Source organism: Dictyostelium discoideum, assembly GCF_000004695.1.
Source record: "Dictyostelium discoideum AX4 chromosome 2 chromosome, whole genome shotgun sequence".
Lineage (NCBI taxonomy): Eukaryota > Evosea > Eumycetozoa > Dictyosteliales > Dictyosteliaceae > Dictyostelium > Dictyostelium discoideum.
In genome coordinates, this window is record NC_007088.5 from 3143712 (window position 1) to 3170657 (window position 26946).

The 26946-nt window shown below is 20.1% G+C and overlaps 14 protein-coding genes across 14 annotated transcripts; 12 read left to right on the forward strand and 2 right to left on the reverse strand.

Annotated features, from left to right (window-relative positions):
* Positions 1 to 650: 650 nt before the first annotated feature.
* On the forward strand, positions 651 to 842 carry DDB_G0273585 (hypothetical protein; the record flags this gene model as incomplete). The annotated part of the gene is made up of 1 exon (XM_639317.1): positions 651 to 842. The coding sequence occupies one exon, from the start codon at positions 651 to 653 to the stop codon at positions 840 to 842; it is 192 nt and encodes a 63-aa protein (XP_644409.1).
* A 700-nt stretch (positions 843 to 1542) lies between these two features.
* Positions 1543 to 1689, forward strand: DDB_G0273587 (hypothetical protein; the record flags this gene model as incomplete). Its single annotated transcript, XM_639318.1, has 1 exon — positions 1543 to 1689. The coding sequence occupies one exon, from the start codon at positions 1543 to 1545 to the stop codon at positions 1687 to 1689; it is 147 nt and encodes a 48-aa protein (XP_644410.1).
* A 527-nt stretch (positions 1690 to 2216) lies between these two features.
* On the reverse strand, positions 2217 to 3377 carry DDB_G0273589 (SET domain-containing protein; the record flags this gene model as incomplete). The annotated part of the gene is made up of 1 exon (XM_639319.1): positions 2217 to 3377. One exon carries the CDS (start codon positions 3375 to 3377, stop codon positions 2217 to 2219), a length of 1161 nt encoding a protein of 386 aa, XP_644411.1.
* Positions 3378 to 3622: 245 nt separating this feature from the next.
* On the reverse strand, positions 3623 to 4864 carry DDB_G0273591 (SET domain-containing protein; the record flags this gene model as incomplete). The annotated part of the gene is made up of 1 exon (XM_639320.1): positions 3623 to 4864. The coding sequence occupies one exon, from the start codon at positions 4862 to 4864 to the stop codon at positions 3623 to 3625; it is 1242 nt and encodes a 413-aa protein (XP_644412.1).
* A 1563-nt stretch (positions 4865 to 6427) lies between these two features.
* DDB_G0273593 (hypothetical protein) lies at positions 6428 to 8901 on the forward strand (the record flags this gene model as incomplete). The annotated part of the gene is made up of 2 exons (XM_639321.1): positions 6428 to 6608; positions 6689 to 8901. 2 exons carry the CDS (start codon positions 6428 to 6430, stop codon positions 8899 to 8901), a joined length of 2394 nt encoding a protein of 797 aa, XP_644413.1.
* Positions 8902 to 10469: 1568 nt separating this feature from the next.
* On the forward strand, positions 10470 to 12286 carry DDB_G0273595 (hypothetical protein; the record flags this gene model as incomplete). The annotated part of the gene is made up of 2 exons (XM_639322.1): positions 10470 to 10712; positions 10877 to 12286. The coding sequence occupies 2 exons, from the start codon at positions 10470 to 10472 to the stop codon at positions 12284 to 12286; spliced, it is 1653 nt and encodes a 550-aa protein (XP_644414.1).
* A 383-nt stretch (positions 12287 to 12669) lies between these two features.
* On the forward strand, positions 12670 to 13649 carry DDB_G0273597 (hypothetical protein; the record flags this gene model as incomplete). The annotated part of the gene is made up of 3 exons (XM_639323.1): positions 12670 to 12863; positions 12972 to 13387; positions 13477 to 13649. 3 exons carry the CDS (start codon positions 12670 to 12672, stop codon positions 13647 to 13649), a joined length of 783 nt encoding a protein of 260 aa, XP_644415.1.
* A 472-nt stretch (positions 13650 to 14121) lies between these two features.
* DDB_G0273599 (hypothetical protein) lies at positions 14122 to 15186 on the forward strand (the record flags this gene model as incomplete). The annotated part of the gene is made up of 1 exon (XM_639324.1): positions 14122 to 15186. The coding sequence occupies one exon, from the start codon at positions 14122 to 14124 to the stop codon at positions 15184 to 15186; it is 1065 nt and encodes a 354-aa protein (XP_644416.1).
* A 477-nt stretch (positions 15187 to 15663) lies between these two features.
* Positions 15664 to 16902, forward strand: sigL-2 (EGF-like domain-containing protein; the record flags this gene model as incomplete). Its single annotated transcript, XM_639325.1, has 1 exon — positions 15664 to 16902. The coding sequence occupies one exon, from the start codon at positions 15664 to 15666 to the stop codon at positions 16900 to 16902; it is 1239 nt and encodes a 412-aa protein (XP_644417.1).
* Positions 16903 to 17369: 467 nt separating this feature from the next.
* Positions 17370 to 17862, forward strand: DDB_G0273603 (hypothetical protein; the record flags this gene model as incomplete). The annotated part of the gene is made up of 3 exons (XM_639326.1): positions 17370 to 17385; positions 17493 to 17506; positions 17605 to 17862. 3 exons carry the CDS (start codon positions 17370 to 17372, stop codon positions 17860 to 17862), a joined length of 288 nt encoding a protein of 95 aa, XP_644418.1.
* Positions 17863 to 19005: 1143 nt separating this feature from the next.
* On the forward strand, positions 19006 to 21263 carry psiG-2 (PA14 domain-containing protein; the record flags this gene model as incomplete). The annotated part of the gene is made up of 2 exons (XM_639327.1): positions 19006 to 19094; positions 19232 to 21263. The coding sequence occupies 2 exons, from the start codon at positions 19006 to 19008 to the stop codon at positions 21261 to 21263; spliced, it is 2121 nt and encodes a 706-aa protein (XP_644419.1).
* Positions 21264 to 21549: 286 nt separating this feature from the next.
* Positions 21550 to 22071, forward strand: DDB_G0273607 (hypothetical protein; the record flags this gene model as incomplete). Its single annotated transcript, XM_639328.1, has 2 exons — positions 21550 to 21570; positions 21772 to 22071. The coding sequence occupies 2 exons, from the start codon at positions 21550 to 21552 to the stop codon at positions 22069 to 22071; spliced, it is 321 nt and encodes a 106-aa protein (XP_644420.1).
* Positions 22072 to 22939: 868 nt separating this feature from the next.
* On the forward strand, positions 22940 to 24937 carry cblA-2 (RING zinc finger-containing protein; the record flags this gene model as incomplete). Its single annotated transcript, XM_639329.1, has 1 exon — positions 22940 to 24937. One exon carries the CDS (start codon positions 22940 to 22942, stop codon positions 24935 to 24937), a length of 1998 nt encoding a protein of 665 aa, XP_644421.1.
* Positions 24938 to 25477: 540 nt separating this feature from the next.
* Positions 25478 to 26711, forward strand: DDB_G0273611 (hypothetical protein; the record flags this gene model as incomplete). The annotated part of the gene is made up of 3 exons (XM_639330.1): positions 25478 to 25891; positions 25970 to 26563; positions 26664 to 26711. The coding sequence occupies 3 exons, from the start codon at positions 25478 to 25480 to the stop codon at positions 26709 to 26711; spliced, it is 1056 nt and encodes a 351-aa protein (XP_644422.1).
* Between the last annotated feature and the right edge of the window lie 235 nt (positions 26712 to 26946).

The window sequence follows — 26946 nt, forward strand, 5'->3', positions numbered from 1 at the left end:
TAAAATTAAAATAATAAAATATTAAAAATAAAAAAATTAGTGTGAATGAAACATTGACAATTTGGAAAATGAATAAATAAAAAAAAATAAAAAAAAAAAAAATAAAAAACAAAAAAAAAAATAATAAAAACAAATAGTAATAATAATAATAATATTGATACTAAAAAAATAAAATAAAATAAAATAAAATAATCTAATAGACATATTTTTTATTATAAAAAAAAAATAATAAATAATCAAAAAGTAAGTATATTAAAATTTTTATATATACCCATACTTGAATCTTTTAGATAATGATTTATTTCATATGTGATGATGATTAAAGTAGAATTTAGGGTAGCTTTTTTTCTTTAAATTCATTTTAATGAAAAAACAAATATATTTTTAATTTCCTTTTTTTTTTTTTTTTTTTTTTTTTTTTTTTTTTTCTTTAATTTTATCACTATAAAAACAAAGTTTTTTTTTTTATTTTTTTATTTAATAATTATAAATTTAAAATTAACAGTAAAATTAAAAAAATAATAGTATACTATAAAAAATGGTATGGATAATGTGGTATTATTTATAATAACGTTTTAAAATATTAATTATTTTCATTTATTTTTTTTTTTTTTTATTTTCTCAACAAAATTTTATAATTGTAGAACAAAATGAATATCTTGATTGTAATTATTATTATTATAATAACAATAAGTTTTTCCCTTGGTAATGTGAATGAATGTTATGCAAATTGCTTCAAAAAGAATACTAGATACTGTGGAAAGGATCAATTTCTTTGTGATGTAGTTGTTGGTAAATGCCAAGAAAGTTGTAATATTGAATTTGGTATTGAACAAAAATAAATAAATTTTAAAAATAATAATAATATCAATTATAATAATTATAATAATAAATGAAAATTTTAAAACATATCAATGAATTAAAAATAAATATAAATTTAAAAAAATAATAATTAAATTTTTTATGTAATAATATGTTTTTTTTTTTTTTTAATCAAATTTAAAAATAAATAAAAAAGAAAAAAAAAAAAAAAAAAAAAAAAAAAAAAAAAAGAAAAAAGAAATAATTATTTTTTTTTTTTTTTTGTTGGGGGTAATTATGTATATAATTTCAAAAAATGGTAATAATTAATAAGATCTCCTTTTTTGTGGGTGTTTTTGGTATAAATATTAATGAAATTATATGAAAAAAACTTTATTAATACCACCCATTAATTACTATTATTTTTTTTTTTTTTTTTGTTTTTTAATATTTTTTTTTTTTTTTTTTTATTTTAAAATAAAAACAAAAATTTAAAAAAAGATTTTTAAATTTGACAAGGGTTTTAACTTTTTTTTTTTTTTTTTTTTTTTTAATTTATAAAATCTAATTATTGAAACAAAATAAAAATAGAATAATGGTAAAATAAAATTTTTTTTAACAATTTTTTTATTTATTTATACATATTTTTTATTAACAATAAAATATTTTTTTTTTAAAAAACAAATTTTAATCTTTTAGAAATTAACTCTCTTTTTTTGTATTTTTTTAGTGGTTTATTTAATGATAATATCATCAAATGGAATAAATGGTGATTGTTATAGTGATTGTGTTGATGATAATAGAGAATTTTGTAAAACTGAATGGTCAAAATGCGTTGTACTAATGCAAAAATGTAGAGATAATTGTGATGTACAATTAGAAAATTAGTAATAATAAAAAAAAAAAATAAAAAATAAAAATTTAAAATAAAAAATAAAAAAAAATAATAATGAAACATAAAATATTTATAACAAACATAATAAATATTTAAAAATTTTTAAAAAAAAAAATTTATTGTTATTTTACATTAAATAAAAATAAATTAATAAATTTTTTAAAAATATTAAAGATTTTAAAAATTATTATTATTTAATCTTTTTTTTTTATAATATCTCCAAACAATTTACTTGTTTTTTTTTTTTTAAATTAAATGATACCTCAATTATTTACTCATTTGTTTGATATATTAAAATTGAAAAGAGTGTTAATTAAAAAAAAAATTTCCATTTTTATATAAAATGGAAAAGTATTAATGTTTAATATATTCTTTTCATCTTTTAATTTTAAAACAAATAGAAACTATTTTTTTTTTTTTTTTTTTTTTTTTCCTAAAAAGAATAAATAAATAAATTATAACAAGCTTAATAATAATAATAAAATTTAAAAAAAGAGTGAAAATTAAAATAATTATTTATTTATTTATTAAAAAAAGAAGGTGTAACTATATTAATATTATTACAATTTGAACAAGATAATTGAATTTCATGATTTGAAGTTAATGTATTTAAAATTGGTATCATTGGTTTTGAATAATATAAACCTGTACATTTCTTTTGAGAACAATAAAACTTTGAAATCCAATTATCCATTGAATCAATTGAATTTGAATCACCATTACATCTTGGACAAATACAATCAAAGTAATAACCATACTTTAATTCATCTTTTCTATCTTGTATTGGTTGATCTAATTCAATATAAGATATTGTCAATTGGTCACCCTTTTTAATTGGATATAATGATTTAAATGTCATATTACTACCATCTCTAACATCTGTACAATTTGGTATACAAGAATGATTAAAATAACTACTACTTGGTGATACTGCAACACCAATACACTTATCATTCTTTGTCCAAATTCCAAATTGATTACATCTAGTTTTATGTATAATTGATCTACTTTTTTCATTAATTTTCCTAATCATTTCAATTTTATCATCATTATTAATTATTGATTTTGTTGTTGTTGACCCTAATAATACTAAATTAAACAATTCACTTATAAATTCAACGATTGAATCAATTCTTTCTTTTGCTGCTGGATTTGATTCTTCTGTAACTTGATTTTCTACTAAATCAAAAACATCATCTAATGTATTTGTTAATTGTTCATTATCATTATTATTATTATTGTTGTTATTTAATTGTTGTTCAATAAATTTATTATTTAATAAAATATCTTGATAATATCTTGATAACAAACCAACGATCATTCTAATTTCTGTAAATGTTTCAATATCAAAATTTGGATAAACTTTTAATTTTGGTGATTTTAATTTTTTATAAAATTTACATTCATAATGTTGATGTTTATTAATATTTTCATTTTTACATTGTTCATTACAATACCAAATTTCATTACATTGATTACATTTTAATGATAATTTAATAACTGATGGTAATTGTTTAATACAATTAAAACATGATGTTGTTTTTAAAGTTTCTGATGTAACTGCAAAATATGATTTACATTTTAATAAATCTTCTCCAATTTGAATATCACGAGTTGCTATTAAATAACGACCTTCATTCTCTGAACTTTTTAATTCTAATCCATTAAAAGATTTAAACATTTAATAATTAATTTATTAATTTTTTAATTTTTTTTTTTTTCGATCAGTAAAAACCACAAAACTGTGTTTTAGAAAAAAAAAAATAAAAATAAAAAAAAATAAAAATAAAAAAAAATAAAAATAAAAAAAAAAAAAAAATGTGAAAATAAAAATAAAAATGTGAAAAAAAAAGTGGCATGAAATCGGGATTTAAATTTTATGTGAGAAAATATGTTTTTTTATTTTTTATTTTTTTTTTTTTTTATTTAATAATTTGGTTTATTTAAATAAAAATTTGAATTAACAATTAATTGATCATTACAAGTTGAACATGATAATTGAATTTCATGATTATCAATGTTGGTTAATGATTGTAGTGATAATTTTAATTTTGAATAATATAAACCTGTACATTTCTTTTGATGGCAATAAAATTTTGAAATCCAATTATCTAATGAATCCTCTAATTTACCAGTTGGATCAATATCTGTTGAATTACATCTTGGACATTGACAATGAAAGTAGTAACCAAATTTCAAATAATCTCTACGTCTTTTAGTTGATTTATCTAATGCCAAATAAGAGATATTAATTTGGTCACCTTTTTTAATTGGAAATAATGATTTAAATGTCATATCACTACCATCTCTAACCGATTCACAATTTGGTATACATGAATGATTAAAATAACTACTACTTGGTGATACTGCCATACCAATACATTTATCATTCTTTGTCCAAATTCCAAATTGATTACATCTAACTTTTTGAATTAATGGTCTAATTAATTTAATTAATTCTTCAATATTATTATTATTATTATTATTATTATTATTATTATTATTATTATTATTATTATTATTATTATTATTATTATTATTATTATTATTATTATCATTACTATTATTATTTATTGTTAATTTTAATATATTTATAATATATTCAATAATATTATCAATATATTCTTTTGCTACACTATTTGTTTCTTCATTTATATCATTTTCTACTAAATCTAATACACCATCCAATGTATCTTTTATAAAATCTTCTTCATCATCTTGTTGATTATTTATTATTATTGATGAATTGAATTTATTATTTAATAATTTATCTTGATAATATCTTGAGAGTAAACCAAGTATTATTCTGATTTCAGAGTATGAATCGAAATCGAGTTTTGAATTTTGAATTAATTTTGGTGATTTTATATTGTTGAAAAATGCACATTCATAATGTTGATGTTTTGCTTGATTATCTTGTTTACATTTTTCACTACAATACCAAACTTCATTACATCCAAAACATCTTGGTACTTGTTGAGGTGATGGTGATTTAATTAACTTTATACAATTGTAACAACTATTCTTTTTAAAATCTTCACATGTAACTGCAAAATATGATTTACATTTTAATATACTCTCTCCAATGTCAATATCTCTATTTGCTATAATATACCTTCCCTCTAACTCTGAATTCGATAATTTTAATCCATCAAAAGATTTAAACATTTATTTTATTATTTTTTATTTTATTTTATTTTTGAAAAAAAAAAAAATAAAATTAATTTTTATTTTTTTTTTTATTTTTTTTTTATTTTTTTTTTGATCAAAAAAAATTTTTGGAAAAATGGGAAAAATGTGTTTTTGATTTTCAAAAAAAAAAAAAAAAAAAAAAAAAAAAAAAAAAAAAAAAAAAAGAAAAAAAAAAAAAAAATAGAATTGCCCCATCTTTCAAGATATTTAAAATTTGATGGACAAGTGGGAAGAAAAAAAAAATTAAAAAAAAATAAAAATGATAATAAAAAAAAAAAAAAAATTTGGAATTGAGAAATCATGGCAGACTTGTCTTTTTTTTTTTTATTTTTTTTTTTTTTTTATTTATTTTTGTGCAGGGTTTTTTTGTAAAACCAAGATATTTTTTAAAACCATTTTACACAATAATTTTTTTTCTTTTTTTTTTTTTTTTTTTATTTTTACTATTTTTTTTTTATTTTTTTTTTTTTTAAAAAAATTTATTTGTTTAATTTTATTTCTTTTTTTTTTATTAATTATCATTATTATTTTTATTTTTTATTTATTTTTTTTTTTATTTTTTTTATTTTTTTTTTTAATTTTTTGAAAACTTCAAAATTAATTTCTATTTTTAACATTTTTTTTTTTTTTTCTGCTCCCATTACCTTTCTAAACAATTTTTTTTTCAAAACGACTCCATTTTGATTATAAAATTGAAAAAAATAAAAAAAAATTTTTTTAATCGAAAAAATTCAAATTTTTTATTTTTTTTTTTAATTTTTTAATTTTTTTTTTTTGTTTAATGCATTTCCAACAACAGCATTGTCATACCACTCCAAACAAACTCATTTTAATCTTGTTGTATTATTGTTTTTTACTTTTTTTTCTTTTAAAAAAAGTAAATAAACTTTTTTCCAACAAAAATTTCACACATGCATTTTTTTTTTTACCTTTATCTTTTTGTAATTTAAATTAAATAATAATAATAATAAAAATAAAAATAATAATTAAAATAATAATAAAAATAAAAATAATAATAAAAATCTATATGATAATAATAATAAAAATAGTAAAATAATAATAATAATAATAATAAATAATAATAATAAACTAAAATAAAAAAAAAAAAAAAAAAAAAAAAAAAAAAAAAAAAAAAAAAAAAAAAAAAAAAAGGGGTATTTTAATAATTCAAACTATTCACTGTCGGCACCAACAAAGTTTTTAAGACTATTTTCACAACTTTTTTTCTTTTTTTTTTTTGTCCATTACAGACAAAAAAAAAAATTTTTTTAAAAAAAAAAAAAAGATTTAAAAAATTAAAAAAAAAAAAAATTAAAAAAAAAAAATTGATATAAAAAAAAATAGATATAACAGAAAAAAAAAAAAAAAAAAAAAAAAAAATTTTTGAAAAAAACCAAAACCAAAAAAATAAAAAAAACAAACAATAACCAAATAATAATAATTTATATATTTTATATATAAATTTAAAATAAAAAAAATAGATTTACAATTTAAAAATTAAAATATTACTATAGCAATAATAGTAATAATTTAAAAAATATGAATAATAATATTAATAGTACTTATAATAATAATAATAATAATAATAATAATAATAATAATAATAATAATAATAATAATAATAATAATAATAATAATAATAATAATAATAATTCCAATAAAGACAATTATAATGGATATAAAACACCCAAGATCCAAAACCAAATAGTAAACCCTCAAAGTATCAACCAATAAAAACACAAACTCAATTTAGTAAACCCGATATTGCCAAAAATATTGGAGAATTGGTTGAATATTTAGATAAAAAGAAACAATATATTGAAGGAAAAGCATCAACAACACCTTTATCAACTTCACCAACATTAAATTCAAAATCATCATTTAATAATAATAATAATAATAATAATAACAATAATAATAATATTAATAATAATAATAATAATAATAATAATAATAATAATAATAATAATAATAATAATAATAATAATAATTTTTCAGAAGATGATGAATATTATAGTGATGATAATCAAAATAATCAAAATAATCAAAATAATAATAATTGTGAAGATTCAGAATTAAATATTGAAGAATATTCAAATATATTTAAAAAATTAAAACAAGAGAATAGTTTTAATGAAATTATAAATTTTACAGAGAGGGAAATTTTGGTATTATGTGAAGTTTGTAAACATTATTTTAGTGATTTCAAAAAGAATAAATTCAATAATTTCGATAAATTATTATTATATTTAGCATTTAGTAAAGCAGGATCAAGCACAACACACATTAGTAAAATGTTTAACGTTACTCAAGTTACAATTAGTCGGGTTGTACAAAAGATACGTATTGTAATTGATCAACTTTCAAAAAGAGATTTACCATTTGATATATTTAGACCATCAGTTAATGGTATTAATAATAATAATAATAATAATAATAATAATAATAATAATTCAAATAATATTAATAATAATAATAATAATAATAATAATAATAATAATAATCAAAATAATTTTAAAATTCAAAAGAATCCATATCATATTGGTTTAATAGTTGATTGTATCACTATTAAAACTACAATAGCAGATTCAAAGAAAAAGGAATACTTTGATCCAATTAATAACATATATGGCATTAAATTTATGGTTGCAGTTCAATTCAGTTCACCACATTATTCAATTTTTGTTTCTGCACCTTATCTTGGTTCAACACCTGATCTAACCATATTTAATCAACAAAAACATAATCTATTAAACTATCTTCAAAAACAAGATACACCTTCAGAAATTGATCAAACTGGTAAATTTAAATCATGGGCAATTTTAACTTTATTCGATCCTCAAACAGGTTCCTCATTACCTTATTCAAATTATTATAAAAATGTTAATGGTATGGTTCAAATAGTTAATCAAAATCAAAATCAAAATAATCAAAATAATCAAAATAATCAAAATAGTCAAAATAATCAAAATAATAACAATCAAAGTAATTATTGTAATAATAATAGTTTACCATCTAGTGCAACAACTACACCACCATTAAATTCACAAAATTATAATAATAGTAATAGTAGTAGTAGTAGTAATATACAGGAATATACAATGACGACGACCATGATGACGGCAACGACGGCCACAATGACAACTACTACAACTACAAATACAAATTCAAAGTGTATTGATGAAATGAGAATAATAAATATAAATGATAATTTAAAAGAATTTGAATCACATAGGATGACAATTGATAAATATTTTGGTAGATTATATGGGTTATGGGGAATTACTGGTAATTATCGGTTGGATCAACGTTTCATTGAAATCGATTTTAAAAATTTACAATGGTTAACAAATGTTCATATTCAAAAGAAAGATTTAGATAATGACGATTTAACTTTTTTTTATCAATTTAAAAAGAATTTATTTGAATCTGATAAAAGAATTACAAAAAGTAGAAAAAAAGATAAAAAAGTAACAAGTCCACAACAAAGAAGACAATCAAATAGAAATCATGATATTAATAATAATAATAATAATAATAATAAAAATAATATTAATATTAATATCAATAATAATAATAACAATAATAATAGCAATAATAATAATAGCAATAATAATAATAATAGCAATAATAATAGTAATAATAATAATAATAATGGAAATAGTGATGGAAATAATAATAGTGATAACAGTAAATATAATATTAATAATATTATTAATAAAAACAACATCAATAATAATAATAATAATAACATATCTTCATCTACAACCACCTCAACTTCAACTACATTTCAAAATCATTCATTTGATGATGAAGAGTATGAAGATGAATCATATGATACCTCTGAATATGACGATGGTGAATTAATTTTTGATGGAGATGATGAAGATAATAATTTTAATAATAATTATAATAATAATAATAATAATAATAATAATAATATAGAAACAAATAGAAATAAAAATGATGATCCTCGTGAAGATACTGGTCCATTTAAAAAAAGAAAATTTTAGTGCAAAATTTAAATTAAAACAAATAAAGAAAATGTTTATTTTTTTCCTTTTTTTTTTTTTATAATTTTAATATAATCAGTTTTTTTTTTTTTAATTATTTAGATATTTTTTTTATATGTTTATATATATACATTTTTTTTAAAAAAAAAAAAGTTGTAATTTATTCTATTCAAACCAAAACATTCTTTAATTGGTATGCTAATTGTAACATTTGATCGGTTGCTGAATTCCAACATTTTCCATCCATCAAATACACCTTTAATTCCTCTGGATCATCCTAAAATTTTAGGTTAAATTTTAAATCAAACAAACAAAGAAAATGTTTATTTATTTTTTTTATAAATGTAATTAATTAATTTTAATTTATACTGTTTTTTTTTTTTTTTTTTTTTTTTTTTTTTTTTTTTTTTTTTTTTTTTTTTTTTTTTTCAATTAAATAATTCAAATATTCATTTTTTCATGTAAGTATATTTTCTTTAAAAAAAAAATTTGTTGTAGTTTATTCTCCTCAACCCAAAAACATTCTTGATACTGCACGTTTTACTAATTGTTCCGTTTGGTTGGTTGCTGAACTCCAATATTTTCCCTTCCATCAAATCAACTGTAAATATTTTTGATGATTCTAAAATTATAAAAAAATATTAGTTATTGCTTTATTTTATTTTATTTTATTTTATTTTATTTTATTTTATTTTATTTTATTTTATTTTATTTTATTTTATTTTATTTTATTTTATTTATTTATTTATTTTTTTTATTTTATTATATTTTATTTTTTTATCTATTTGTTGTTTGTTTATCTATATATTTATTTATTTATTTATTTATTTATTTATTTATTTATTTATTTATTTGTTTATAAAAACAATATCAAATAATTTCAATAATAATATTTATTTAAGACAAAAAAAAAAAAAAAACAATAGCAAATAAAACAGTATCAAAATATCAAATAAATGTTTGGTATTGTTTTTTTTTTTTTTTAATATGCACAATTTAAAAAAATTAAAATAAATTAAAAAATAAAATAAATTTGCTGTTAAACAGTGAAAAAAAATAATTATTAGAAATTTTTTTTTGAAATTTGAATTTAAACCACCTCCAACAACAAAAAAGTGCGCTAAATAACGGAATTGATTTTAAAATTTTTTTTATTTAAATGGGCCAAAAAAAAAAAAAAAAGTTTTTTCTTTTTATTTCAAAATTTTTTTTTTTTTCATAGTTCACAAACAAACATAACAAAAAAAAATAAATAAATAAAAACACAAATAATTTAAACAGTAAGTGATAATCTATATAGTTTAGTTTTGGAATATGGTCTATTATTTATTTATTTTTTTTTTTTTTTTTAAAAAAAACACTACCAAATTTAAATAAACATTTCAATAAACTAATTAGTCTTACCATAACTTTACTTTATTTTTTATTTTTTATTTTTTATTTTTTATTTTTTATTTATTTTTTTTTATTTTATTTACACTTCATACCTAATTTTCCTTTATTCCAATTGCACATTACTTATAAACAATAGATATATAAATTAATAAAAAAAAAAAAAAATAAAAAAAATGTCATCAAGAGATAAACAAGATAGTAGAAAGAAAGAATTTAAAAAATCACTCGATAGTGAAACAGCAAGAAGAAAGAGAGAAGAAAACTCAATTGGTATTAGAAAAAATGCTAGAGAAGAGTTAATGTTAAAGAGACGTGGTATCGTTCAACCAAATCCTTCAACTTCTTATCAAATTATCGTTCCACCAGAAGTTCAAGAACAATTCCAAAAATATGAAAATGAAACTATGGAAAATAAGGTAAATCATAATAGAATCAATTAAAAAAAAAAAAAAAAAAAAAAAAAAAAAAAAAAAAAAAAAAAAAAAAAAAAAAAAAAAAAAAAAAAAAAAAAAAATTCACATATTAATTTCTCGATTTTTTTTTTTATTTTTTATTTTTTATTTTTTTTTTTTTTTAATAGATTAAAAATTTACCAGGATTAGTTACAGCATTAAATTCAAACGATCAAGCATATGTTTATTCATCATTAGTACAATTTAGAAAGTTATTATCAATTCATGCTTATCCACCAATTGATCAAGTTATTGAATGTGGTATTATACCAAAATTGAATCAACTCTTACAATGTAATAATCCAAAGGTACAATTTGAATCAGCATGGGCATTGACCAATATTGCATCTGGTAATAATAGACAAACTCAAACTGTGATGGAAAGTGGTTCCGTACCAATCTTTATTCAGTTATTATGTGCAGAAACTACCGATGAAGTTAAGGAACAATGTGCTTGGGCATTGGGTAATATTGCAGGTGATACAGTTGATTCAAGAAACTATCTCTTGAAATATGGTGCAATGAATGCTTTAATTCCATTGCTACACTATGGTGAAGATAATGGTGCCACCACCACCTCAGCCAATTCCGAGCGTAAAATTGGTCTAATTCAAAATGTTGTCTGGACAATTTCAAATTTGTGTCGTGGTAAACCACAACCAGATTTCTCTGTGGTTAGTCAATGTTTACCAGCAATCAACGAGTTGATCAGAATTGAAAATCTTCCAAGTGAAATCTATGGTGATTTATGTTGGGCATTATCTTACCTCTGTGATGGTCCAAATACAAAGATTCAAGCCGTCATCGATAGTGGTGTCGTACCAAGATTGGTCAAACTATTGGAATATCCAGATAGTATCGTTTTCACACCAGCATTACGTGCCGTTGGTAATATTGTCACTGGTGAATCTAGCCAAACTCAAATAGTCATCGATAATAATGGTGTTGAATTGATCACTCGTCTCTTGGCCGTTCAAAAGAAATCCATTCGTAAAGAATCATGTTGGGCATTATCAAATATCACCGCTGGTGAACCATCACAAATCGATGTTGTCGTATCAAATCCAAAGACAGTGACAACCTTGATCAGTCTTCTCTCCCACAGTGAACATGACATTAAACGTGAAGCATGTTGGGCTTTATCAAACTCTACCAATAATTCATCAACTAAATCAATTCAAACCTTGGTTCGTCACAATATCTTGAAACATTTTATCGATTTATTAAACTCTCAAGATTTAGTTATCCTTAAAATCGTCTTGGAAGGTTTAATCAATATCATTAAAGAAGGTGAAAAAACTAAAACTAAAACTGGTGTTAATCCATACGTTAACTTGATCTCTGAAATGCAAGGTGAATCCATCATTTATGATCTTCAAGAGCATCAATCAAAAGATGTTTACAAGAAAGCTTTCGAACTTATTGAATTCTTTGAAAGTTCAGATTATTCTGATTCTGAAAATTCTGAACCAAATATAAATCAAAATGGTCAATATGAATTTAGTTCAAATTATAATAGTAATTCAATTAATATTTAAATAATAATTAACAAAAAAAAAAAAAAAAAAAAAAAAAAAAAATCACATGTCATCAATTTTAAAATTACTAGTAAATTAATATTTCAACTAGTAAATTAAAATTGTACAATCAATATTTGTATAGATTAAAAAAACAAAACAAACAAAACAAAACAAAACAAAAAAAAAAAACAAAACAAAATAACTAATATCATCTTTCAAAATTATTAAGTTGATTTTTAAATGAATAATAATAAAAAAAAAAAAAAAACATCTAATTTTAAAATAATTATTTTCAAAATTCGTTTTTTCACTTTTTTTCATTTTTTCTTAATTTTTATTTTTTTTATTTTTTTTTTAATTTTTATTTTTTTTTTTATTTTATTCTTTTGATCAAAACTAAAATGATTACTAATAGATTAATTAATTCATGTAAATCCTTAAATGGAATTGTTTCTAAAAGTTTACTAAATAATACTACTAAAAATGTTATTTTTCAACAACAACAACAAATTAGGAATATGTCGTCTTGGAAAAATTTTTTAAATCCATTTAAATATTATAAAGAAAATGCAGATACTCAACAAAAAAGAAGAGTGTAATTATTATAATTAATTATTATTATTAATTATTATTTTTGAATTAATATTAATAGTTAGTTTTTTTTTAAAAAAAAAAAAAAAAAATAAATTTAAAAAAAAAAAAGTAAAAAAGAATTAGAAGATGGTGTTTTATGGGATGTTAAAGAATTTATGAAAAATCCAACAATGAAAGTTTTTGTTGGATCACCAAATTTAATTAATGAATCACAAGCAGAAGTTGTACCACAAATTAAAACAAAAGATTTGGATGGTAATAAATTGGAATTTCCAAATTGTTTAAATAAAGATAATAATGATCCATCATTATTAATCGTTTCAGTTAAACCATTTCATGCTGATAAATTTATAAAAAGTTGGTCTGAACCATTTAAAAAGGAATTCCCACAATTGGATATTCATAGTATATTTTTGGTTTCACAATTAGGTTATCAAATTTTATCACCCCTTTTAAAAAGTACTCGTAAAGGAAAGAATAATGATCTTACAGAATCTTGGTATAATTTACCAATGGCAATTAAAAGTAAATTATTATTATTTTTATTAATTATTATTATTATTATTTTAAATTTATATAATACTAATCTTTTTTTTTTTTTTTTTTTTTTTCAGAATCAAATACAATTTTTGAAGATTTTGGTGTTACAAATCCATATTCATCATATATATTTTTAGTTGTTGATGGTAAAATTCGTTGGAAATCATCTGGTTTATCAACTCCAAATGAAGTTGAAACTTTAAAAAAATTAACTAAATCTTTATTGGAGGATAAAAATAAAAAATAAAAAAAAATATAGATATTAATATAAATAATAGTTAATTAAAAAAAAAAAAAAAAAAATAAACCTTTTTATTTTTATGGTTTTTTTATTTTTTTATTTTTTTTTTTTTTATTCTGATCAACGGTTAAAAATAGATGGCTAATTTTTAAATCTAACATTAAAACAAACACACCCAAATTTGTAATGTTTTTTTTTAAACACACAATAATTTCACACACTTACAAATAAAAAAAAAAAAAAATAAATAAATTCAAAACAATTAAAAATAAAAAAAAAAATTAAATAAATAAAAAATAAAATAATTAATCATTTAAAAAAAAAAATAAAAAAATAAAAATAAAAAATAATAACACATATTTCTTTTTCACTCTACATATACAACACACATTGATAAAATAATAGTTTCTTTCTTTTTTTTTTTCTTTTTTTTTTTTTTTTTTATTTATAATAATATTTAAATTTATTTTTAAAAATAATGAAATTAAATTATAATTTTTATTTTTTAATAATTTTATTAATATTTTTAATAATTAATAAAAATCAAAGTCAAATTGTTAAAGGACCAAAAATTTGGTCAAAACAAATTATAGATACAACATTTATGTTAAATCAAGGTATAAATTTCACAGTTAATAATATTACTAATGATTCAAATAAAATGTATCAAAGATATGATTGGTCATTTATGAGATTTTTCATACATAATAATAAAAGCAAATTATTAATGTCTACAGATTATCATCCAAGAGTTGACGAATTCACTACAATAAAAATACCAAATACTAATTTCATGGTTCAAAATGAGCATTATACAGTTTGGGCAGAATTCCCAGGTTTAAAAAATATTTCAACATTTACAAGTGTTAGAGAGAATCAAACATTTCCATGCACATTTAATAATAGTATTGGTGTAATGGAAACTCTAACAAATTATACAGATTGTAAAAATAATACAAGTGGAAATTATACAAAAGAAGTTATAGTGAATACTGAAACTTTTAAATTGTATCCAATAATTTTACCACCAAAACATATATTTTCAAATTTAACTCAATCATTTGTAAATTATTTTACAATTATTGTTCAATTAGAGAATGGTAAAATTGTTGATGCTGTTTGGGATGGTGATAGAATTCCTGGTATGTGTGAAAAACAGTGTGATCAATGTATTGATTCTCAATGTGGTGTAAAAGTTAAGGATATGAAATGTAATGAATTAAGAGATAATGATAAATTATCAAATTCAACAATAATTAATGGTACAACAACAACAACAACAACTACTACTGGCACATCAACAACTACACCATCTTCTACTCCGATTTTAATTAGAGATGGAATACCAATTAATGGTTGTCAAGTTAAATCTTTTATTGCTTGGGCTGGTGTAGATAGGTTGGGTAAACCTTGCCAATCAATTAATAAAATACCTTCAAAATTTCAAGAATATTCTGCAACTTCAATAAAGAAAATTGGTACTGGTTTATTAACTGATTTCTTATATCGTGTTAATGACCAAAATAATCCAAATACTCCATAAAAAAAAAAAAAAAAAAAAAAAAAAAAAACATTTATGTAAAATCAAATTGATACAAATTAATAAATTAAAAATAAAAGAAAATAATTTTTTTAATTAAAATATTAAAGTACGATAGTATATTAGTTTTAATTTTTTTTTTTTTTTTTTATTTTTAATTTTATTTTATTTTTTTTTTTTAATATTTATTTTTCTATTTTTAGAGTGGGGTTAATTAATGTCACTTTTTATAGTTGAAATTATATACACAAGATTATTATACTATTGCCAACCATGAATATTAATTTATTTTAATTTTTTTTTTTTTTTTTTTTTTTTAAAAAAATAGTATTTAAATTGTAAATATTTTTTTTTTTTTAAAAAATTATACTATTTAATTTATTTATTTATTTATTTATTTATTCATTAATTATATATTCATTTATTATAATAAGAATAAAAAAAAAAAAAAATTGTTTAAAAAAAAAAAAAAAAAAAAAAATGAAAATTTTAAAATCATTAATTATTGCATTTTCAATTGTTGGTGCAGTATTATCAAGTAATCAATGTAATGAAGATTATGAATGTGGTGTTGGATATCCATATGCAGCATGTAATGGTGGTTTAAATGTTTATCCAGGTATTAGTATGGATGGGAATGATAATTTAATTATTGCAGGTAAATTTAATAGTTCACAAGGTGGTCCATTTGGTACACCAAAAATGTTTAATATTCCAACTTCAGGTAATGGAAGTAATGAAATTTCTCAAAGAATTAATATCAATGGTGAAATTGAAAGTGGTGCAGGATCATTCAAACTTTATTCATTCTATGATTATTTACCCCAATCAAATTATTATTATGTATTAATGAATCAAGGTGGATCAGCACCAATTTTCTCACTTATAGATGCAAATAATGGTGGTGATAAAGTTAAATATGTTTTCAATATTTTCAATACACCATTCGTTCCAATTTTTGATGATATTGAAAAATCAATGATCTATGGTGCTTATGGTATTTATAAATTAAATAAATTACCAACACAAAGAAGTGATGCTCAAGATGCAACATTAATTTATCAATCACAAATTGTTAATGGTTTAGCAAAAGATGGTAATGATTTATATATGTCAACTTATGATGGTAAATTCTTAAAAGGTAAAGCTGATTGTTCAAATTGTACAAAAGATCAATTGATTGAAATTGGTAGTGATACTGATGCAAGTCATTTAACTGATTTCTTAGTCGAGGGTGATTTAATTGTATTCTCTCATTCAAATGGTATAACTGCTTATTCAAAATCTGCTAACTCTAATCAAGCCATTAAATTAATCACTGGTGAAAATGTAATTTCAATGGTTTCAAAGGGTGGTGTCATTTATTATACAACTAAAGATGGTATTGTTAAATCAATTGGTATTGATGGTAAAAATGGTAAAACTATTTATACACCAACTTCCAATCATCAATGTCAAGCTGCTGTTGGTTTCCAATCAATTGATGGTGTTTGTAAAGGTAAAACCTTATGGTATAATGGTATTCCAACTTGTACTCCATTAGGTGAAGGTGGTATCCCTGCTCAATGTTTCACAAGTGTTGATTGTGGTCCAACTCCATATTTCACTTGTAATGGTACTTGTGGATGTGTTAATAATTTCAGTGGTTTAGATTGTACTCATTGTGATGGTAATGTTGAATGGTTAAATGGTATCCCATTATGTCAAATTCCACAATAATTTAATTTAATTTAATATTAACTTTAAAAAAAAAATAAAAAATAAAAAATAAAAAAAAAATAAAAAAAAAAAAAAAATATTCTTTTAATATACAATAAATACTTTCCCACCATTGTAAAATGGTCAGAAAGTTATAAAAATTTCATTTAATTTTCCAATCCAATCAATATCAAAAATTAAAATTAAAAAAAAAATAAAAAAAAAATAAAATTGGATTTCTTTTTTTTTTTTTTTTTTTTTTCATAAAGAACAGTAAAAGAAGATAAGTGGGTTCCTAATAATAATTTTTTTATTTTATTTTTTTTTTTTTTTTTTTTTAACCACATCATTATCATCACATATTAAATTTTTTTTTTTTTTTTTTTTTTTTTTTTCATTTAAAAAAAAGTGCAATCACTATAAAACCAATTAAATATATAAATAAATAAATTTAATAAATATAATATTTTAATAAATTTATTTATAATATGAATAGAAAAAGACGTAAATTATAAAATCCTTTTTTTTTTTAATCAATTTTCACAAATTTATTATTTAATTATTATTTTTATTATTTTAAAAAATTTTTATATTAAAAATTATTTAAAAAGAAATTTATTTATTTGTTTATATCCCCTTCTCTTTTCCCTCCCCCTCCCCAAAAAAAAAAAAAAAAAAAACTAAATATTATAATATTAATTTAAAAGAATGGTTTTATCAAAGTTCCCAATTTTCTCAAGAAACTTACCATTGGTTAATTTGGTGATTGCAACTAGTGCATTAGGTTTTCAAATTACTGTATTATATCCATGGCACTTAGAAATTGATAGTAGCCATAAAGATTTAATTAAAAAAATGGAAGAACATGAAAAGTTATTAGAAAAAGGTAATCGTGTTATTAATCCAAATATAATTGAAACTTCAAACTCAATTAAACAACAGCAATCAATTCCACCAACAATACTCCAAAAAGAAAAATAAAAATATTACACTGAACCAATTAAAATGCTGAGATTTTCCCTAATTAAAATCTCTTTTCATTTTTTTTTTATCCAAAAAAGGAAAAAAAAAAAAATAATAATCCTCTTGGTATGGGTTCTGTTTTTCATATTCTAAAAATATTAATAAAATCACATAATTTCTTGTTTCACTAAAAATTTCCTTATTTATATATATCTCATTCTTTTTGTTTTAATTTTTATCTTTTATTTTATTTTTTTTTTTATTTATTTGAAAATATTTCATATTATTTTAAAATATTTTATTAATTATTCATATTTTTATATAAAATTAATTTTATACCATTGTTTATCTTGGTTAATATGTAATGAAGTTTTTTTGGTTGATACCAAAAAAAAAAAAAAAATAATTTTAAAATCCCAAAAAAAAAAAAAAAAAAAAAAAACAAGACCCAACCGACCTAAACCATGAGTCATACTGGATAAAAAAAAAATAATAAAATAAAAAAAAATAAAATAATAAAATAAATGAAATCATATTAGTTTATGTTTTTCACAAACTATTTTTATAAAATATTCATTGATTTTATTGTTTTATTAATAAAAAACTTTTCAAAGTTAAAGTGGGAGATTTTTTATTTTTTTTTTTTTTATAACTCAATTTGGTAAATTTAATTTTTTCAGATTTTAATTTTTTTTTTTTTTTTTTTTTTATCCAACTTATTTTTAAAAATAATTATTTTTTTACAATAAAATGTTCGTTGCAAAAAAAAAAAAAAAAAAAAAATGAGATAACCAATGGAATCAATCTAAAACTATTTATAAAATTTGATTTATCAAAAAATTAAAGGAATTGGATTGGTTTAAAAAAAAATAAAAAAAAAAAATGAAAATATTAAACTTTTATAAATAATGATAATATTTTTTTTTATTTTTTTTGGTTTTTTAAATTAATAAATTATTATTTCATTGTAATTTTAATTATTTTTATTAAATTATTACCGAACTATTTTTTTAAACCAATTTAATTTTTTTTTTTTTTTAAAAAAGCAACATTTTTAATTATTTTTTTTTTTTTTTTACAACTTTAATTTATAATAATAAAAAAATAAAACAAACGGATAAAACTAACAAATAAAAAAAAAAAAAAAAAAAAAAAAAAAAAATGAAAATAATATTAACATTATTAATAATATTATTTTCATTAAATAAAAATTTAAATTTTGTTAGTTCAGAAGTAACAAAAAGTCGTATGTATATTATTTTTAAATAATTAAAAATAAATAAATAAATAAATAAATAAATAAATAAATAAATAAATAAAATTAACAAATAAATTTTTTTTTTTAAAAAAAAAAAAAAAAAAAAAAAAAAGCATTTTTATTATTAAGTTGTTCAATTTTTGATCAATTACCAAAATTAAATAGTGATTTTGAACCAGATTATGGTGATATTTCAGTTGGAATGATAAAAAATGTATTGGAAGGTGATAGTCCAACATTAGCATCAAATGATCCAAATTTTAAACCATTTGTAAATGGTAAATTAAAAAATTTAAATTTATTTCCAACATGGTTTAATAAAAACCATACACAAAATGTAATGTTATTAAAGAAATTAAATTTAACATTGGATAAATCATCAAATATTTATTCATTTGTAAAGGATGATTTCTTTCCAATTGATTATCAAGGTTGGGATGTTGATGAGAGTAATAGAATCTATTATGGTGGTAGAATTTTTACAGCCTATCATAACTTTCATTATTGTTTAAAGATTAATTCAGTATTCTTTTATCAAGGTACTGAAACTTTTAAATTTGAAGGTGATGATGATGTTTGGGTATTTATTGATAAGAAGTTGGTCTTGGATTTAGGTGGTTTACATCCTGCTAGAAGAGGTACTGTTGATTTGACAAAGTTGGGTTTACAAGTTAACAAAACCTATTCCTTTGATTTCTTTTATTGTGAAAGACATACACCCTATAGTAAAATGAAAATTCAAACTGATATTCAAGCATTTTGTGCATGGTCTGATTATTGTGGTGTTTGTCAAGGTGATGGTTCAACATGTTGTAATAAAGACCTTGATTGTGATGACGATGATCCATGCACCATTGATAGTTGTCCATTACCAAATTTACCAATTCCAGGTGGTGATAAAATTTCAAAATATTGTAGACATACCAATATCACTTGTACACAACCATCAAATAATAAATGTGTAATCACTGGTTGTTCAAAAGATACCAATGGTAAATGTGAAGTAATTGGTAATTTAGAATGTGCCGATAAATCTAAATATTGTATGACGCTAACTGGTTGTGATCCAAAACTTGGTTGTCAATATAAATCAAATTGTATTGGTCCATGTTTAACTGGTGAATGTAATAATGGTAAATGTACCAGCATGGATGCTGATTATTGTTCCAATGAATTGGGTGAAGATCCATGTAAAATTTATAGTTGTAATGCAAAGAATGGTGGTTGTATGGCAACTCCAAAATGTACTTCCCCTTCCTCCTCCAATCCATGTGTTATTCCAACTTGCTCCGCTGATAAAGGTGTTTGTGGTACATACACTCAAAATAGTACAGAATGTAATTGTAATTGTAAATTAAACCCATGTCAAAAGAATAACTGTGATCAAAGTGTAAATCCACCAGTTTGCTCCCCACTACCAATTGATACCATTGATGATGGTAATCCATGTACAATCGATATTTGTGATAAAATAACTGGTAGTGTTAAACATACTCCAATGGAATGTTCTGGTTGTACCAAATGTAATAATGGAAAATGTATTCCAATTGAATCCAATTGTGATGATGGTAATTTATGTACCATTGATCAATGTATGAACAATGGTAGTTGTATTCACACACCTCTATCATGTAATATCACCAATCCATGTATGGATTATACTTGTAATGCTGATATTGGCTGTGTTGGTGTACCAAAAATTTGTCCAAACAAAGGTAATTGTCTAATTGGTTATTGTGATGCTGGTGAATGTAAATTAAAAGATCGTATTTGTGACTCACCTTCATTTTGTCAAATTTCTCAATGTTCCGATGTGACTGGTTGTATTGTTTTCGATAAAGTTTGTATACCTTCAAATCCAAAATGTGAAACTGGTGTTTGTATAAATGCTACTTCAACTGAACCAGGAAGATGTGAATCGGTTGATTTTGATCCAAAACCTTTTGTTTGTAAACCCGCTGCAATCATATCAACCTCTGTTATTGTTGGTGTTTCAGTCGCTGCTGCTGTAGTTGCCATTGCTATTGTAGTTGCTTCTAAAAAAGGTTATGATGCATGGGCTGCTTCAAATAATAATTCTCTTGCATCTTTAACTTCAAATCCTTTATATGAAAATCCAACTGGAAATGGTGATAATCCAATGTATCAACCAAATTCTTAAAAAAAAAAAAAAAAATAAAAAAAAAAAAAAAACAATTAAATTTTAATTTAAATAAAAATAAAACTATCTAAAAATATTGAAATAAAAAGTTTTGTTATTTTTTAATTTATTATAAAAAGCCCTTGCTGAGTTTTTTTTTCTTTGAAAGAAATGGGTTTAAAAATAAAAAGTCATAAAAAAAAAAAAAAAAATCAAAAAAAAAAAAAAAATCAAAAAAAAAAAAAAAAAAAAAAAAAAAAAAAGTCAAAAACAAAATACAGTTTCTCAAAAATAAATAAACAAATAAATGGCCGATTACAATTGTATTGTATGTGTAATTTTATTACATAATATAAATAACTATTTAAAAAAAATAATTGTTTTCTAATTTTTTTATTATAATTATAATTGGATTTTTTTTTTTTTTTTTTTTTTTTTTTTTTGTTTTGATAAAATAAAATAAAATAAAATAAAATAAAATAAAATAAAATAAAATAAAATAAAATAAAATAAAATAAAAATTGTTTAGATAAAATTACCAAATGGTGGTATTGTAAAAGTATTTTTTCAAGAATCATTAACAATTAAACAATTAAAACAAACTATTGCACAATCAATTCCAGGTTCAAATGAAGATTCATTAGTTATTTCATTATCACCAAATACAGCTGATCAAACTAAAATAGTTAAAGCAATTAATTGGACAAAGTATTTAACTATTGATTGTGTAAAGAAAGCTTACCCTTTAGGTTTTGTTAATGCTTCTTCAATTGAATTTCCAGATGGCACTGATTCTTTTATCATGAGATTATATGTAACCTCAAAATAAATAAATAATATAATAAACAAATTGTACTTTTAAAAAAAAAAAAAAAAACATAGAATAAAAAATATTGGTGGTTTTTGTTAATTTATTTCCTTGAATCAATTGATTCTTCAACATGAGATTATTAAAGTTTAAAATAAAAAAAAATAAAAATAAAAATAGAAAAATGAAAATATATTATTTGTGTAAAAAACATAACCCTGGTTTATTTTTCACTTAAAATGTTTTTTTTTAAACAAAAAAAAAAATAAATAAAGATATTTTTTGGGGTTTGTCATTTTTGAAAAATATCTGTTTAGAAAATGAAATTTTTTAAGAAAGAGAAATAAAATGGATTGGAAGGGTTTTGTTTGCTGGTATTTTATTTAATTAGCTTTGCCAACTTTTATTATTTTGGTTAAAAAGTGAAAATTTTTTTATACCAGTCCAAAAAAAAAAAAAAAAAAAAAAATTTAAAATGTTAAAAAAAAAAAAAAAAATTAAAATGTAAAAAAAAAAAAAAAAAAAAAAAAAAAAAAAAGAATTAAGCAAACAATCAGAAATTTTTTTGAATTTTTTTTAGCTGATTAATTTTCAAATCAAAAAAAGTGTGCGTAACACCAAATTGACCAATTCTAAAAAAAAGTTTTTTTTTTTATTATCAAATTACACAGAAAATTTTTTTCTTTTTTTTTTTTTTTTTCTTCTTCTTTGTGTTGGGTTGTAGTTATTATTTATTATTTATTTATTTGTTCATTTATTTTTGTACCATGAATTAATTTTTAAATCAAAAAAAACAAAAAAAAAAACAAAAAAAAAAACAAAAAAAAAAAAACAAAAAAAAAAAAAACAAAAAAAAAACAAAAAAAAAACAAAAAAAGAAAAAAAAAAAATGAATAGAGCCACAATAACAAGTAATAAATCAAATGCTCCTTCATTTTTAAGTATTCCTTTACTAGCTCACAATAACAACATTAATAATAATAATAATAACATTAATAATAATAATAATAATAATAATATTAATAGTAACAATAATGGTACAACCACAACAACTACAACAACTACAATAACAACAATATCATATAAAAATAATATAAGTGAATTAATTACAATTATTGATAAAATTATTAAAGATTTAAATAATTTTAAATCAAAAACGGTTTTAAATGATCAAGAATTTTCAGAATTAAATAATACAATACAATTTACAAAAACATCATTAGTTAATTATATTCATTATGAAAATGAAAATAAAATCAATTTCAATCTATCAGATTCAAAAATAATTTGTAGTGAAATTAAAATCATTGAATATGGTATTGAATCATTTATATTTTCAATATGTAAACTTTATCAAGATTTAATTCAATTTCAACAACTTTTATTAAAACTTTCATCACCTCCAACCACAATCACCTTTAACACAACAATCAATTCAACAAATTCTTTTACTTCAAATTTAATTATAAATAATCTTTTAAAAGTTGATTCAATTTTAAAACAATCAATTGACCAATTATTAGCATTATTTCCACCATCATCGTCATCATTGAATAATGAAAATAATAATAATAATAATAATAATTATAATCCATATGAATTATTAAGTAATGAAGCAAAAGTATTGTGGAATCAATTTGGTGGAAATAAAATAACATTTGTGCCATGGTCAATATTTTTTAAAGGATTTCAAAAGTTTTTCAATAAGGAGATATTAGCTTATGAATCAAGTTTAAGATATACATTAGATTTCACCCGGGATGGTTATGTTACACCATTCAAGCTATCAGTATTTATAAAATGGTTTGGAGCATTACCTGTATCACTTGGTATATTTCAAGATGTTATAAACTCAAAGATATTCAGTGGTTTCATATCTGGTATAGAGGCAACACAATTGTTATCGAGACAACAAGTTGGTTATTATTTATTACGTTGTAGTAAAACTATTGTTGGTGCATTCGCTATCACTTTTGTTGATTCTACAAATCATATTAGACATTGTTTACTCTATCCAGTGACTTCTTCAATCAATGGTGGTTTAACACTTCAAAAACCACCCGATATTTTTAAAAGTATTTTATCTTTTATTTTATCTTTTTCTTCAAAATTAAAATATCCAATTGGTCCTTTAGATAATGATTTATTACCACCATTATCAATAATTAATAATAATCCAATTTTAATTTTACCTGATGAAAATAATAATAATCAAAATAATAATCAAAATAATAATAATAATAATATAAATACATTTTCAACATCACCAAGTTCATTTTTCACTATTGATTCGAGTAATAGTAGTGATACAAATAAATCACCAACCAAATCTAGAAAATCATCTTTTAAAAATGATAAAGATAAAAAAGAAAAAGAAAAAGAAAAAGGTAAAGATAAAGAAAAAGAAAAAGAAAGAGTTTCAGATGAAAATTTTGATAATTTACCAACATTTTTAAATTCTGAAGATGAAAATGATAATAATAATAATAATAATAATAATAATAATAATAATAATAATAATAATAATAATAATAATAATAATAATAATAATAATAGTAGTAATAATAATAATTGTAACATTAAAGAAACACATCAAACTACATCAAATGGTAGTAGTGGTAATAATAATAATAATAATAATAATAATAATAATAATAATAATAATAATAATAATAATAATAGTAGTAGCACAACTAAAAGGAATAATAATAATAATGGGTCTGATGAATCAAAAGATCTTTGTACAGTTTGTATGGATAACGAAATTAATACTGTTTTTTTAGAATGTGGTCATTTAAGTTGTTGTTCATTATGTTCAGTAAAATTAAAAAAGTGCCCAATTTGTAGAAGTAGAATAACAAGAGTCATTAACATATTTAAATCCTAAATAAATTTTAGTATATAATTATATAAATGTGTACATAAATTATTATATTATTTTATTTTTATTTTATTTAATTAATTTAATTTTGTCTCATTTTATTTATTTCATTTTATTGTATTTCTCATTTTATTTTATTTTTATCAATTGGCATACTTAGAATTTATCTAAAAATTAAGGGGAGCAGCACAAAAAATAAAAAAATAAAAGTAAAAAAAAAAAAGGCGACAAATCCAACCACCCTTACTAAAAATGGACTTTTTTTTTTTTTTTTTTTTTTTTTTTTTTTTTTTTTTTTGTTTTTTTATTAAAAACACAGTTTTTAAAGATATTCCAAAATTTCTAAGAAAAAATGAAATTTTTTATTTTTATTTTTTTTTTTTAAAATTTTTTTTTTTACATTTAAATTTTTTTTTTTACATTTAAATTTTTTTTTTATTTTCATTCAACATTTAAAGCAGTAATATATCATAATCTAATAATAATAATAATAGTTTGTAAATTAAAAAAATAAATTAAATAAATTAAATAAATATATAAATTAAAATGGCATCAAGACAAAGACAAGAAGAAGAAGAAGTTGATATTGAAAATGAACAACAACAAGAAGAGGAAGAAGAAGAAGAGGAGGAAGAGTCATATTTATCAATTAATAAATTAGAAGGTAATGGTATTAATGCAGCAGATTTAAAGAAACTTCAAGAACAAGGTTTAAATACAGTACAAGCAGTTGCTTTTACAACAAAGAAAACATTAACAGGTATCAAAGGTATCTCTGAGCAAAAAGCTGATAAACTTTTAGCAGAAGCAAAGAAATTAGTTTTTATGGGCTTTCGTACTGCAACCGATATTAATAAAGCAAGAGCTGAAATTATTCAAATTACAACTGGTTCAAAAGAATTTGATTCTTTATTAGATGGTGGTATTGAATCTGGTTCAATTACTGAAATTTTTGGTGAAGTATGTTTTTTTTAATAATAATAATAATAACTCAAAAAATAATTAATAATAATAATAACTCTTTTTTTTTTTTTATAGTTTAGAACTGGCAAAACTCAAATTTGTCATACATTATGTGTAACATGTCAACTTGGTTATAGTCAAGGTGGTGGTGAAGGTCGTGCTTTATATATTGATACAGAAGGAACATTCCGTCCAGAGAGATTGTTAGCAATTGCAGAGAGATATAATTTAAATGGTGAACATGTTTTGGATAATGTTTCATATGCTCGTGCATACAATAGTGATCATCAATTAGAGTTATTAGTTCAAGCATCTGCAATGATGAGTGAATCACGTTATGCTTTATTGATTGTTGATTCCGCAACCGCATTATATAGAACAGATTACGCCGGTAGAGGTGAGTTGGCAGATAGACAAAAACATTTAGCACGTTTCCTACGTACTCTTCAAAGATTAGCCGATGAGTTTGGTGTTGCCGTCGTTATTACAAATCAAGTCGTTGCATCTGTTGATGGTGCTGGTGGTATGTTTAATCCCGATCCAAAGAAGCCAATTGGTGGTCATATTATGGCCCACTCTTCAACAACTCGTTTATCTTTACGTAAAGGTAAAGGTGAAATGAGAATTTGTAAAATTTATGATTCTCCATCACTTCCTGAAAGTGAAAAGGTAAATAATTTTTTTAAAATAATAATAATAACTTTTTTTTTTTTTTTTTTTTTTTTTTTTTTTTTTTTTCAATTCACTAACTTTTTATTTTATTATTTAGCCTTTTGGTATTTACAGTGATGGTATCTCCGATTATAAAGAACAATAAAATTTAATAACTTTTAGAAAAAAAAATATAATAAATAATAATAAAATAAAATTTTGTATATATGTCTCCTAAACCTATTCTGTTGTGTATGTGAATCTTTAAATTTAAATGAATTAAGAAAAAAGAAAAAAAAAGTTATAATTTTAGTTTATTTGGAAGATTAATTCCAACATTAATTCTAAAACTTTCCAATTACAAATCTATTTTATTTTAGATATTTCAAACAATTTAAAAA